General features: G+C 66.3%; 1 protein-coding gene across 1 annotated transcript in view; it reads left to right on the forward strand.

Annotated features, from left to right (window-relative positions):
• The window catches only part of MUC5AC (mucin 5AC, oligomeric mucus/gel-forming), a 25,608-nt gene extending 16,602 nt beyond the window's left edge, over nt 1-9,006 (forward strand). The window contains exons 32-50 of the mRNA XM_073889815.1: nt 941-1,024; nt 1,320-1,528; nt 1,940-2,114; nt 2,445-2,695; nt 2,780-2,963; nt 3,372-3,579; nt 3,926-4,104; nt 4,453-4,540; nt 4,646-4,749; nt 4,943-4,974; nt 5,335-5,506; nt 5,871-5,972; nt 6,218-6,255; nt 6,744-6,866; nt 6,953-7,051; nt 7,387-7,506; nt 7,683-7,746; nt 7,847-7,961; nt 8,355-9,006. Of these exons, the coding sequence (XP_073745916.1) occupies nt 941-1,024; nt 1,320-1,528; nt 1,940-2,114; nt 2,445-2,695; nt 2,780-2,963; nt 3,372-3,579; nt 3,926-4,104; nt 4,453-4,540; nt 4,646-4,749; nt 4,943-4,974; nt 5,335-5,506; nt 5,871-5,972; nt 6,218-6,255; nt 6,744-6,866; nt 6,953-7,051; nt 7,387-7,506; nt 7,683-7,746; nt 7,847-7,961; nt 8,355-8,694 (2,687 nt within the window). The 3' untranslated portion in view covers nt 8,695-9,006. The remainder of the gene's footprint in view (nt 1-940; nt 1,025-1,319; nt 1,529-1,939; nt 2,115-2,444; nt 2,696-2,779; nt 2,964-3,371; nt 3,580-3,925; nt 4,105-4,452; nt 4,541-4,645; nt 4,750-4,942; nt 4,975-5,334; nt 5,507-5,870; nt 5,973-6,217; nt 6,256-6,743; nt 6,867-6,952; nt 7,052-7,386; nt 7,507-7,682; nt 7,747-7,846; nt 7,962-8,354) is intronic.
• The last annotated feature ends 4,647 nt before the right edge of the window (nt 9,007-13,653 follow it).

Below are 13,653 nucleotides of genomic sequence, written 5' to 3' on the forward strand. Positions count from 1 at the left end.
TCTGTCCCAACAACCAGCTCAACCCCTGTGCCTGAAACCAGCTCAACTTCTGTGCCACCAAGCAGCACAACCTCTGTCCCAACAACCAGCTCAATCTCTGTCCCAACAGCCAGCTCAACCTCTGTCACAACAACCAGGTCAACCTATGTGTCACCAAGAAGCCCCATCTCTGTGCCAGAAACCAGCTCAACCTCTGTGCCAACTACCAGCCCGACATCTGTGCCAGAAAGCAGCAAAACCACTGTGCCACCAACCAGCCCAACCTCTGTGTCAGAAACCAGCTCGACTTCTGTGCCAGCATCCAGCTCGACCTCTGTACCAACAACCAGCCCAACCTCTGTCCCAACAACCAGCTCAACCTCTGTGCCACCAAGAAGCCCCATCTCTGTGCCAGGAACCAGCTCATCCTCTGTGCCAACAACCAGCCCATCCCCTGTGCCAGAAACCAGCTCAACCTCTGTGCCCAAATCCGGCACATCGTCTGCCCCTACAACCAGCACAACCCCTGTTCTCACACCTGAAACAACCCACTCCTCTCATGTGACTGTCACTTGCCAGCCACAGTGCGCGTGGACCAAGTGGTTTGACGTGGACTTCCCGTCCCCGGGGCCACATGGAGGAGACACGGAAACCTACTGCAACATCAAGAAAAAGGGAGAGAAAATCTGCCGGAGACCTGAATACATCTCGCAGCTGGAGTGCCGGGCCGAGAGCCACCCCGAGGTCAGCATCGAGAATCTGGGCCAGGTGGTGCAGTGCAACGTCAGCAAGGGCCTGGTGTGCCGGAACCGGGACCAGGAGGGCAATGTCGGGATGTGCCTCAACTATGAGGTCCGGGTTTTGTGCTGTGAGCCCCCAGAGCAGTGCGGTCACACTTCTGTGAAGCCCCACATGACTTCACCTACCAAGCACTCCCCCGCTCCTGAATCTACCTCCATAGTGTCCACTGTGCCGTTGCCCAGCTCCGTGGCGCCATCCACCACGACATGCTACTGCAGTGTGTCTGGCAAGCTGTACCCCGCAGGTATGTGAATCGTGCCTGTGTGTGTGGTGTGTGCTGCCCCCGGCCACTGCTGTCTTGTCCACAGGAAGCCGTGGTGTATGGGAGAGGGGAGGGTCCCTTGTATGAATGGGCTACAGGGTGTCTCTGAGCGCGGCATTGAGCCATCTTTGAGGATTTCTTCCTTTTATTTCTGGGCAGGAAGGCCTTCTACCAGGTCCGCCCCTGGCGTGGACATCGAGCCTAGAAGAGCCGGTCTGGGCTGTGGCTCTCCCCCAGCACGGCTCCACTCACCCCTGCCTGATATTTTCTCTCACAGGATCCATCATTTACCAACAGACTGACCTTGCCGGCCACTGCTATTTTGCCATGTGCAGTCTGGATTGCCACGTGGTCAGGCAGATGAACCAGTCCTGCCCCAGCAGCGTGTCACCTCCTGCCCCGACCACCTCCCCCCACGGCTCCTCCCTGTCGGCCCCCGTGCCCGTCACTAAGCAGGGATGCCCGAACGCAGTCCCCCCAAGGATGGTAACTCCCCCTCTCTGCCCTTCTCAGAGGCTGGTGCAGGGACCCTCAGCATCTTTCCAATTCAGCTGTGGGCAGGAAAAAGAGTCACCTGCGGGCTGAAGCAGGCTGACTGTTGGGGAGTGGCCAGTTCTGGTCCTGCAGGGCTGCCGAGAGGGGGTGCCAAGCGGGGAGCCGGGATTGTGTGCAACCAGCAGATGACGGGGTGCCCAAGTGGGTGGGCGGGGCTCTGGGTGGGGCCGGGCAGCTGGGGAGGGGGTGTGGGGTCGGAGCAGAGCTCCGGGGGGGAAGGCCCTGTGTGTGGAACAGGGTGGCAGGGGCTGGACAGGGCAGGTCCCGTCCCCTGCTGGCTTCCCACGGCTCCCCTCTTGGGAGGACTGCAGCCTTCCCATGCTGAGAGCTGTCCTTCCACAGAAAGGCGAGACCTGGCCCATGCCCAACTGCTCTCAGGCCACCTGTGAGGGCAACGGCGTCATCAGTGTGCACCGGCGCCACTGCCCCCATGCTCAGCCGCCGACCTGTGTCAACGGCTTCCCCCCAGCTAAGGTGGCTGACCTCGACGGCTGTTGTCCGGGCTACCAGTGCCAGTGTGAGCCGGGAGCCAGGAGGGGCAGCGGGGCGGGGGGCTCCTGCCAAGGGGGCGGGATGCACTTGGGTGAGCTAGCAGGGAGGACTGCCCGACACTGAGGCGGGGCATGGATGGCGCCAGGCCTCCACCGGGGCACTGAGTAGAATCCCGCCCGAGTCCCAGGGCCCCCAGGGCCGTGTCAGGCCAGGAGGAGGCCGAGAGGGCCTTGCCCCACCGCTCAGGCCTCATCAGCTCCCTCTGGACAGAGTCCTGTGCTGGTGCTGGGCAAGTGCGTCCCAGGGCAGACATGCCGATCGGGAGGCCCCGTGTAAGGCTGTTCTGCGCCCGCAGGTGTGTGCAGCGGCTGGGGCGACCCCCACTACATCACCTTTGATGGCACGTACTACACGTTCCTGGGCAACTGTACGTACGTGCTGCTGCAGCAGATCATTCCCGTGTATGGCCACTTCCGCGTGCTCATTGACAACTACTTCTGTGGGCCCGGGAACGGGCTCTCCTGCCCGCAGGCCATCATCGTCGAGTACCGGCAGGACCGTGTCGTGCTGACCCGCAAGCCCGTCCTCGGTGTGATGACCAACGAGGTGGGGAGTCCCCCAGGCAGCTCCCCGTGGACCGGGGCGGCTGGGGGCGCCGCCTCATTCTGTCTCGTCCTCGGCCGTGTCTAGATCATCTTCAATGAGAAAGTGGTCAGGCCTGGCTTCCAGAAAGATGGTGTGAGCGTGTCCCAAATCGGCATCAAGATGTATGTGACCATCCCCGAGCTCGGCGTCCAGGTCATGTTCTCTGGCCTCATCTTCTCGGTGGAGGTGCCTTTCAGCAAGTTTGCTAACAACACAGAGGGCCAGTGCGGTGAGTCCCATCCCCACCGGGCCCCGCGGACGCTGGGCCCTTTCTCTGCTGGTGGCACGTAGCCGAGATTGTCTGCGGTGGGAGACCCCCGGGGACCGCATTGTCGGCCAGGGCGGAGGCTACTCGCATGGCCCCGAGCCTGCAGGTGTTTCTGCTTTCCGGCCGCACGGAGAATGTGCAGGACGCGCACCGGAGGGGCCGGGGCCTGTACCCCACGCCTGAGGCTCACACCTGTCCGCCCTCCACGGGGGGTAGGGAAGCTCCTGGGGTCAGGTCCCTCAGCCAACCCATCAGGGGCTGCCCCAATCATCAGGGCCCCATCCCCAGCTCGGGGGCCCCGCGGCCCACGGGTCGGGGGGGCGCTCGGCTGTCCCTGCCGGCCTGACGCCCACCCCGCCCCGACCCCAGGCACCTGCACCAATGACAAGAAGGATGAGTGTCGCCTGCCTGGGGGGGCGGTGGCGGCCTTCTGCTCCGATATGTCCGGCCACTGGAAGGTGACAACACCCCACCAGCCACTCTGCCACGAACCTTCCCTGACGCCCCCTGCAGCCAGGCCCACGCCCTCGCCCACTGCGTGCTCGTCATCCTCAATCTGCCAGCTGATTCTGAGCAAGTGAGATTTGGGGAGGGGCCGGGCAGGCAGCCCCCGTGACCTCACCCTTTACCGCCTCCGGCGGCTCCCAAGGGAGCAGGGGGTCAGGGTGGATGGAGCAGAGCCGCGGGTCGCTGCTGGGACACAAGGCGCCGGGCTGGCCGGGTGGGTCGGCTTCCACTAGCTTGCTGTGGGTCTGGGCCTGCGTCACCACCGCAGGGCAGCACCCGGGTTTCTGGGCCAACGGGGAGGCCCAGGGGAGAATCTGAGAAAGAAACAGCTGTGCTGCGGCGGGCCATCCCCCTTGGGGCACGCAGACCTAGGGGAAAGCCCGGGCTGCCCCCCGACCTGGCCTTGCTGGCTGCAGGGTCTTCGAGCGGTGCCATGCTGTGATCCCCCCGCTGACCTTCTACCAAGGCTGCGTCTTTGACTGGTGCCATAAGACCAACTTGAGCGTGATGTGCTCCGGCCTGGAGCTGTACGCGTCCCTCTGCGCCTCCCGCGGTGTGTGCATCGACTGGAGGAGCCACACCAACCACGTGTGCCGTGAGTTCCTGCCCTGTCCTGGCGAGCCACGGCGGCCGGCCGGTGGCGGGGGGACAGACACGCCGGGCTGGCAGTCAGCAGCTGGGCTTCCTGGAGGAGGAGGCTTGACTCCAGGGCAGAGTGTACTCAGGTCCTGGCGAGTCGGGGTGCCCCCAGGTCGGCGTGTCCGGGGCCTGGAGTGCAGTTGTGGGCACGCAGGGGCGGGGCCTGAGGGGCCCGGCTTCCGGGCTGCAGAGACTCCGGCAGGTGTCAGGCACTCAGCAGGTGCCTAGGGATGAGGCTCCGGGCAAGGCCTGGAGTTTGCTCGGGCTGGTGCCCGGGGCCTCATCTGTGCCCCCCACCCCACAGCGTTCACCTGCCCTGCTGACAAGGTGTACCAGCCCTGTGGCCCATCCAAGCTCTCCTACTGCTACGGGAGAGACAACACCAGCCGCATGTACGCACCTGCCTCTCCCTCCTAGACCTTCCCCAGAGCCCCCAGCTGGCCTTCTCCCACCCTGGAGGACACAGGGGCCAGGCCAGCCCTCTGCTGTCCCCACAGGGCTCTGCAGGACGCTGGCCCCATCACAGAAGGCTGCTTCTGTCCAGAGGACATGATGCCTTTCAGCACGAGCTCTGACGTCTGTGTGCCCATAGACTGCCACAGTATGTGCCCATGGGTGGGGCTGGGGGCTGGCAGGTGCACAGGACCAGCTCCCCCGTGGATCTCCGCTTCCCAGCCAGATCCTGGGGCTTTCTGCCGTGGCCTGGGACCGCCTGGGCCCCCAACATGGGTCCTGCCCCTGAAAGGTGGGGGGCCGCAGCTGCCCACCTGTGACCTCAATCTCTCTCCCTCCAGAGTGCCTGGGGCCCCACGGGGAGCCTGTGGAGGTGAGTGTGGCCAGCTGGGGTGGGGGGCAGGGCGTCCTCTCAGGGCCAGAGCCTCAGAGGAGGGGCAGGGAGGGGTCAAGGCTTCCATACGGGGGTGCCAGCCCCTGGGGTGGCCCTGTCCCATCGTCCAGCGGGACCCCCTCCTGCTCCGCTGGTTCACAGTGAGAATGGAGGTGGTCACCCACCCGGAGCCTCCTACCCATCTCCCGCCCCTGAAGCCCCTTCCCCACCGGCTCCCCCTGGTTCCCCTGCCAGCCCTCAGCTGTGGGCTCCTGGCACCCCTTTGTGTGGCTGCAGCCATGCTTGGACCGGCGGGGGCCAGGCCCACTGTCCTGGGCTCACACGTGCCTCGTCCTGCAGCCTGGCCACACCGTCCACGTGGACTGTCAGGAATGCACCTGTGGAAACAGCACGCTGACCTTGAGCTGTCAGAGGCAGCCCTGCCCCCTGCCCCCAGCCTGCCCCGTGCCCGGCTTTGTGCCTGTGCCTGCAGCCCCCCAGGCCGACCAGTGCTGTCCCCAGTACAACTGCGGTGAGCCCGGAGTTGCTGCCCCCATGCCTTCACCTGAGCGCACGGGGCCCCTTCCCACCAGGTGCTGCCGTGCGGGCACCGGGCACAGGGTGGGGGGCACAACCAAGGGGACAGTACCCTCCCGCCCCCCACTAAGGCCTCAGCCGGTGACCCCCCCCAAGAGACATGCTCTGGGACGGGTGGGTATGCCAGGAGGGCAGGGGGCTCCTCTGCCCAGGCCACCCAGAGCGGCCTGTGCCCTTGGAGAGCTGGCCCGCTGGGTGGTCGGCACTGCTGAGGACCCCTGGGGACAGCACTGGGCTGGGGGTGGGAGCGTGCAGAGCCAGACGCAGGCCCCTGAGTGCCACCTTCCCGTCCACCGCAGCCTGTGACCCCAGCTACTGCCCCAAGCCCATGGCCTGTCCCGAGGGCTCCCGCCTGATCCTGACCTACGAGGAGGGGGCCTGCTGCCCAAGCCAGAACTGCAGTGAGTGTCGGCAACCTCCTCGTGGGCCGCCCCGGGCACTGCGGAGGGGGGCAGCCTCTCTCAGGGTCTTCTGTGGCTCGGGGTGACCCTGGACAAAGGTGCAGCTGGGGCACCACTGCTTGGTGCCCGGGGGCCAGCCCGCTCTCGTGATACGCGCGGTCTCTGCTGCTCTGGGGGCTGGGGGGGCCGGGGGGCGGCAGGGGGTGAGGGTGGGTCCGTGAGACTGAGCGTCCCCTCTCGGACAGGCTGGAGTGTCTGCAGTGTCAATGGCACCTTGTACCAGGTAAGAGTGACATGGAGGTCAGGACCCCGTGCCACCCAGGGAGCTGAGCCCTCCCTGTCCCCGCCCCTGCCAGCTTTGCCCCGATATGGGGCCTGCAGGCATGCCAGGCCCCCTGCCAGCCCAGGTGCATCTCCAGCAGCCATGAGCTCTCGGGGACCACAGCCCACAGCCCAGCGTAGCTGAGGCCAAGTTTGGCCCCCCGGCTTCACCACTCCTCAGCATCAGCCGGGTGGGCGAGGCCTGCATCCCTCGGCTCTCTCCTGAACGTGACGAGGGCCCCCAACCTCAGTTTTCCCCAGCTGGGCCCTCTCGAGCATGTGACCTCCCTGGGCACCCTGGTCACGGGGCGTAGGCTTCGGGCTCCCCACCCCCCTGTCAGGAGGCAGCACCTAGGGTCACCCAGGGGGCCCGGTCTGCCTAGCGGGGGCCAGGCCTGGAGGGGGACGTTCCGGAAGCTCAACGGCCCTGGCCGCCCCGACTCTCCCCAGCCCGGCTCCGTGGTCTCCTCCAGTCTGTGTGAAACGTGCCGGTGCGAGGTGCCCGGCCGTCCCCTTTTGGACACGGCCGTGATCAGCTGTGAGACCCAGATTTGCGACACCCACTGCCCCGTGGTGAGTGCCTGCCGCTGCTGCCCCACCCTGCCGCCCTGGGCAGCCAGCGCTGGGGCTCAGGCTGCATTGGCCACGTCTCCCCGCAGGGCTTTGAGTACCGGGAGCAGAGCGGGCGGTGCTGCGGTGGGTGTGAGCCGCAGGCCTGCGTCCTCAACACCAGCGACAACTCCACCCACCTCTTCTACGTGAGTCCTGGCTGTGGGCGGGCTCGGGGCCCCGGGGCCGCGGGTGAGTCCTGGCTGGGGCGAGGCCACCCCTCCCAGGAGCTCCGGGGGGAGGCCGGGCCTCGGGGCCAGGTCCCACCCCTGCCTGGACGGAGCTGCTGTGAGGTGCCCGGTGGCAGCAGGGGTGAGGAGTGCTGAGCCGGCCGCGTCCTGGCGCACGGGGGGCCCCTGGGGAGTGATCATCGTGGGGCATGCGCCTGGCAGAGGCCGGGAGGGCTCTGGAAGCCCGTGGGCCGGGAGGCGGACACACAGACCTCCCCTGCCCGCTCACCCTGCTGGCCGGCTCCTCCTTGCAGCCCGGCCAGTCCTGGTCAGACCCTGGGAACCCCTGTGTGACCCACAAGTGTGCGAAGCACCGGGACGGGCTTGTGGTGGTGACCAGGAAGAAGACGTGTCCCCCACTGAGCTGTCCTGCGGTGAGCTCCGGGAGTCCACAGCCCCGCCCGGCCCCCTGGGCACCCACGGGAGGCCGCAGCAAGATTCGCCCGGGGTGGGGGTGGGGAGCCGAGGTCGGCCGGTGCAGTGGCCGCAGGGGCACTGCCCCCTCCTGTGCAACCCCCTGGCCCTCACGGCAGCCCTTTTGTCGGCACAGGACCAGGCCCGGCCGAGCGCAGATGGTTGTTGTGTGCACTGTCCTCCACACGGCTCCCAGAGCAGTGAGCGGGGGCGTCCGTGGGGGGTGGCCAGCCCCACCCGGGGGGGCCAGGGCTCCTGGCCAGTCCCGACCCTCCGCACGGCCTCCTGTGTCGCCCCCAGGCTCGACCTGCGCCATGTTCCACGAGTCCCGGGTCATCAGGCAGCGAGGCTGCAGCTCCGCCCGACCTGTGCCCCTGGCCTACTGCCAGGGCAACTGTGGGGATAGCGCCTCCATGTATGTGAGCCCCTTCCTCAGCCCGGCCCACTTGCGCGGGGCAGGGTCTACACTGGGTGCGGGACTCACCGGCGCAGGGGACGGAGAAGGGCGGGGGCTGGGGCAGCGGGGGCCGGCGGCCCGCGGACTGTCGGGCAACCAGCTGCTCGGTTTGGAGGCCACAGACTCAACGGCCCCGTTGGTGGCATGCCTGGGGCTCAGCTGTGGCTCACTGGTGGCCTGGTCAGCTGTGGGAGTATTCACACTCCGCAAGGGGCGCATGGGTGCGTGCGCCTGTTACAGGCGGGCCGGAGCGCCTCTGAGAGCAGGTGGTCGCGACACAGCGTGGGGCGCTGGGGGTCTGCCATGGCTGCGGGCCACGTGGCGCCCGTGCTGAGCAGGCCCCGCCCGTAGGTACTCCCAGGAGGCCAACGCCATGCAGCACCGCTGCGAGTGCTGTCAGGGGCTGCGCGTCTCCCTGAGGAACGTGACCCTGCTCTGTGCGGACGGCTCCAGCCGGGCCTTCAGCTACCCCCACGTGGAGGAGTGTGGCTGCGTGGGGCAGCGCTGTGGATCTCACGGCACCCCGGGCCACGTGGAGGGGTCGGGGTCCATGCAAAGCGACGAGGAGGAGAGCCAGGAGATGGAGCTTGCGGGCTGGAGGAGGGGAGCCAGGGCCACAGGCCCCCCCGGCAGACTGACCAGCACCCGTCCTCGGGGCTCGCGGCCCCCCCGGTCCGGCATACACCGATAAGACCGTCCTATTCTCTACAGACTCGGCTCCGGGGGACCGAGACCAGGCTGGCCTGCCCGCCCGCCTTGTCCCTCCCCGGGGTCCAGCCGGCCCTTGGATGTGCGGTGGCCCCGACCAACCTGCAGCCCCGCTCAGGACCAGGCTGCGGTGGGCCAGGCTCCTCTGGCCGTGGGTCCAGCCTGTGTTCCCCGGACTTGAGCATCACGTAGGGGGTCTTATCAACGACGGTCACTTGGACTTGGTGCCTGGCTGTTTGGTCGGCCACCAGGAGGCACAGCCTCACCCTGCCGGCCCTGGGCCGCAGGAAGTGACCAACCGGATTCATAAATACACTTGGAGCATTTTGCAACGTGTGGACTCTGTGTGGTTTTTAAGCTTGTCCGTAGAACCCAGGAATGGGGTGGGGACAGCCTGGGTGCCAGAGGGCCCGCCCCACACCCTCAGCTGGCCCCCAGGACTGGGCAGCCAGGGAAGTCGGCCGGGGCACCTGCTGCCGCCAGCTGCTGGGGAACAGCACGTATCCATGCACAGAATAGAGGGAGGGAGGGAGTCCTGTATGGCTCTGCCTATCCACCCCGCTGGTCACACTGGGCACCAGTAGGCCTTGCGTGGTGCAGGAACCTTCTAGAAGAGGGCTCCGTCTTTTTCCCACAAAGCATCAGACCCCTCATCACATAAACGCCGGGTTGGGTGTGTGTGCGTGTGCGCACTCGTGAGCACAAAGGCCCACTGCAGACCAAACCCTTGCCCCTCCCCTCATCCTCCCTGGGACCCCAACTCTGCCCTGAGAACCGCCACGTTCCTCAACCCCTTCCTTGGAGGCCCCAGGGGAGGCCCCAGACCACACCCCCAGCAACATGCTGGCCTCAGGCTGGACCAGCCCCACAGCAGCCCCGGGAGTATGGACAGGGCTCGCCTTGCTCCCAAGACCTGGCCAGAGCAGCCCTGCGTGGGGTGGGCACCACCCTTTATAGTTTCTGTAGTGCACCCACCTGGACGGTGTTGCCCTCACCCCTGGTCCAGTCCCTAGCCCTGCCCGCCCCAGCTGTCGCTGCAGCCACACGGCAAGGGGGACCAATCTTGGGGCTTGACCCCTCCTATGAGTGACCAGCTGGTGCCGGAGGGGTTCCCTCGGGCTCAGGAGACCACCTGAGTTTGAGGTGGACGGCCACGGCCACACAGGGACAGGGAACAGGCCGCTGGCCCCACGGGACGCCCTCCTTGGGAGCCGCACATTCTCAGGCCTCTGGCTTCGGGAGCTGCTCTTCCACTGACCGCTTGACCCCACGGCTGTGGGCGGCACCCACGTCAGTGCCACTGACCCCCCTGAGCGGCTCGGGTGTCAGAGGGAGCCGCCTCTTCCTCGGGGTGCAGGGTGCAGTGACTAATCCCCTACCCCCCGGGGACAGCCCAACCCCCTGCCTGGATCTGGGGCTGGCGGCCGGAAGTAACTGGAGAGCGGGTCCCTGCCCGCCAGCCCCAGCCCCAGCAGCCCTGGCCAGATTATGCAAGTTGTTTCTGGAAAGAGCTACAAGCCGGGTGTGGCCACCAAGGCCCCCAGGAGGCTCTTCCCACAGGGGAGGCTGCCCAGGCTGCAGCCTGGGACCACCACCCCTCTTGGACTCCAGCAGGCTGTGGGCCTGGCTGTCCTGGGCAGCGTCAGACCCCACCTCCCGCAGCCTTGTCGGAGTCTGGCCCGGAGAGCCTTCCAGGGCTGGGTGGGATGCTGGTGGCTCTGACAGGGAAGGGCTGTTCTGCACTCATATGCTCGGAGAGTCCAGATGGGGAGGCAGCTTCTGCCCAAACCAGGGATGCCAAGTGCTCTCAGAGTTGGACACAGGATGCTGGGGAGCCTGTGACCATGTGGGTGGGTTGCAGCTGCCTCCAGAGCCAGAGCCCCAAAGGCCCCGGGGGCTGGCCTGGTCCTGGGTGCATGGGGACCACAACTCTGACCTCTTTGGCCACAGACCTGGGCCCTGGGTGCTGGGTTGGCTTCGTAGAGAGCCCAGGGGGCTTGGGTGTTGGACACAGAGGCCTCTGGGGCGGCCACCTAAGCTTTGAGAGCAGAGACCAAAGAATGATGATTTTGGGGACAGAGTGAGGACTTCTGGGCTTGGGGCTGAGGCAGGAGGGCAGCTGGTGGGCACAGCTCCTGCTGGACGCTGGACACACGGCTGCTGCCCTCGGGGTGCCCCCTTCCAGATGGGCAGGGTAACGAGGGACACGGAGTGCCAGCAGTGAGCCGGCCCCTGGAAGACCTGGGTGCACCTCAGCCCAGTGACACACTCTGTGGGCAAGAAGCAACACACGAAGCGTCCACCTCAAGAGAAAACCCAGCGGAATCAGCAGAAGCCACCAGAAGCAACGACAGTCTGACTTGGTGGCCGGACCCATGACCCTCGGCCCCTCTGGAAACGTCCGTAGTGTCAGAACCGTGCTGTGAACTACTGCCCAGTGGGGGGCGGGGGTGGGGGCGGGGAATGGCCGCGCCTTGGACTGGGGACATGCAGACACAGAGCAGGACCGGAAGAAGGAGCCGAGGGGAGTGTGCGCCCGAGACGGCTGCCCCGCGTGGCGCCAGGCGGAGCCGCCGCGGTGAGGTCTGGGGAGGAAGTTGGCAAATGCATTGCGTCAGAGGCCCTCACACATCCGGTCTGCTGTGACAAAGCACAGGGGGGTCAGAGCCAGGGGTGCACGCTGGAGCACGGCAGCCCCCACTGGCCAGGGGCCCGCCGCCCTGAGGGAGACCCTCCTGCTCCCGGGCCCGGCTGAGCTGGGCAACGGTTGGGAGAGCACACGGATTACTCGGAGGAAGGCCGCAGGGCAGTAAGGCAGAAAAGGGCAAGAGGTTGAGATGGGGGCTTCTGGGGCCTGTGGGTGGGGGCAGGGGTCCCAGGCTGTACAGGCTGTGGGTGCCTCCGCGGTGGGCCAAGAGAAAGGTGGCTGGGTGGTTGAGCGGGGCGCAAGGGTCAGCGAGGACCAGGGTGTAGTCCTGGGGGGCCTTAGTGAGGGGGCCCTGGGGGTCCGGGCAGAGGTGGTCCAGCCCTGCCTTGTCCTTCAGACCCCCACTGCTGGTTGAAGATGGACAGAGGGGGTGATGGAAGGAGCGGGAGACCAGCTGGGAGGCTGGGCTCAGGGCAGGTGGGGAGTGAGGAGGGGTCAGGGGTAAAGGTGGTAGGCCAGCCAATGGACAGCGGGCAGGAGGGGCTGGGAGGCCGGAGCTCCAGGGCCACGCTGGAGGTGATGGTGGGGAGGGGAGGGGAGGGTGGGTCTCCTCGCTGTACTCCCAGACTGAGGACCCTGGAGGGGAAGACGTCGACGTGGGGAGAGATCCCTTGGACGAGACTGAAAATACCAGCTGTGCCCAACAGCTTGGGAAAACACTTTGATGACCTGGGGTTCCTAAGCGCCCTGTTCTGGGCCCAGGACCCTGGGCTGCCCAGTGCCCGCCCCAGGGTCTCAGGGGCCTGAGCAGGGGTCGCCTGGTGGGGCTGGAAGCAGGGTTCCGGGAAGGGTGCTCAGTCCAGGTCGGATCTGAGGCCGCCCAACGAGGACCCTCCACTTCTCCAAGGCAAACAGCTTGGGTGGCCCCCCAGTGGGCTCGGGGGACATGTGCCTCACTTCCCACTCCATCAGTGCCCCTGCCAAGCCCGGGGCCACCTGTCCCTGTGTAAGCACCACAGCCCATCCCCCATGCAGTGACAGAGCAGGTCGGGTGCCCTCCAGGGAGGGGGGGAGGGGGGGCCCAGCCCACTTCAGGGGCTCCGTCTGAGCAGGGCGACCCAGAAACTCCTGCCTTGGCCCCAGCCCCTCCTCCTCCCAGGGGAAGCAGCCCCAGGAGCACCCCAGCTGAGCACGGAGCCAGGACCCCTAAGCAGTAGCCCTGCCTTGCATCTTGGTTGGTCCCAAGTAGAGCCCAGGGGTGGGGGGCTCCTTCCTGCACTCCACCCCCACAGTCATTGGCCCTGGCCCCAGGAAGCTGCCTAACCTGGTCTCAGCAGGAAGCCGGGGCCTGCGGCTCCTCCGTGGGGGGGGGTTGGGGGGCACATTCCCTGATAGCCCCAGCCCAGACAAGGGTCCGGTTGTCCAGAGGCCTTGCTCTGTCCTCAACCGATGGCTCCCAAGCTTCCACGGGTCCGCGAGAGGACCAGTCAGTGCTAGCGCTTTGTGGAAACCAACAAGAAGCTGAGCCCTGTGGAGAGCAGCCCTGGTGGGGGCCGTACCCCACGATGGGTCAGGATCTGCCCCGGAGCCCAGCACCTCATCCGCTGTAGTGGGAGCTTGCTTGGCTCATGAAGCCCACTGAGTTCTTGCGGGGACTCTACCTCCACGCCCATGGTCATCACAGACCACTGTCCCTGGGCAGTGTCCACACCTCCAACTCCGGCCATCGGGCAAACTGAGTCCCTGTTTCTGGAGAAACAGAGCTGCTCCTCCATCTGCATGTGGGTGGGCGTATCACACACGGTCCTGGCGTGATGTGCAGGTGTGGACACAGGTGGGGGGCATCAGAGCCCCAGGAACAGCAGGAGCCTCTCCTCCAGAGAGGCCGTTGCTGGGCAGAGGGGCCTGGCTCTGACCCTCACCCCCCCTACACCTCCCCCCACACACAAAGTCCAGCTCACCATGCATGCCCCCAGCAGCCTTTCCTGACCACCCAGACCTTGCTAGGCGCTGCCCCGCGAACCCCATGAGCTGGGTTAACAGTTCAGAGTTAAATTCACCGACCACTGACCTGGGGGTAGCTCTAGCCCCAGCCTATGGCTTCACGACCCGAGCCTGGGGATGTAATCTTGCGTCCCCACAGGAGCAGCATGGACACGCTCACGTCTAGTCTCTTAGCTCTGCATGCTCCACACCTACTTACTGAGCGCATTGGCCACGTCCCCGACTTTGGGATGCAGCCAGGGGCCCTGATAGAACACAAGTAAGAAGACATCCAGGCACCAGGGGTCCCCT

This window comes from Callorhinus ursinus, unplaced genomic scaffold (assembly GCF_003265705.2).
Source record: "Callorhinus ursinus isolate GAN/ISIS: 27379988/994484 unplaced genomic scaffold, GSC_fseal_2.0 scaffold118, whole genome shotgun sequence".
Taxonomy (NCBI): Eukaryota; Metazoa; Chordata; class Mammalia; order Carnivora; family Otariidae; genus Callorhinus; species Callorhinus ursinus.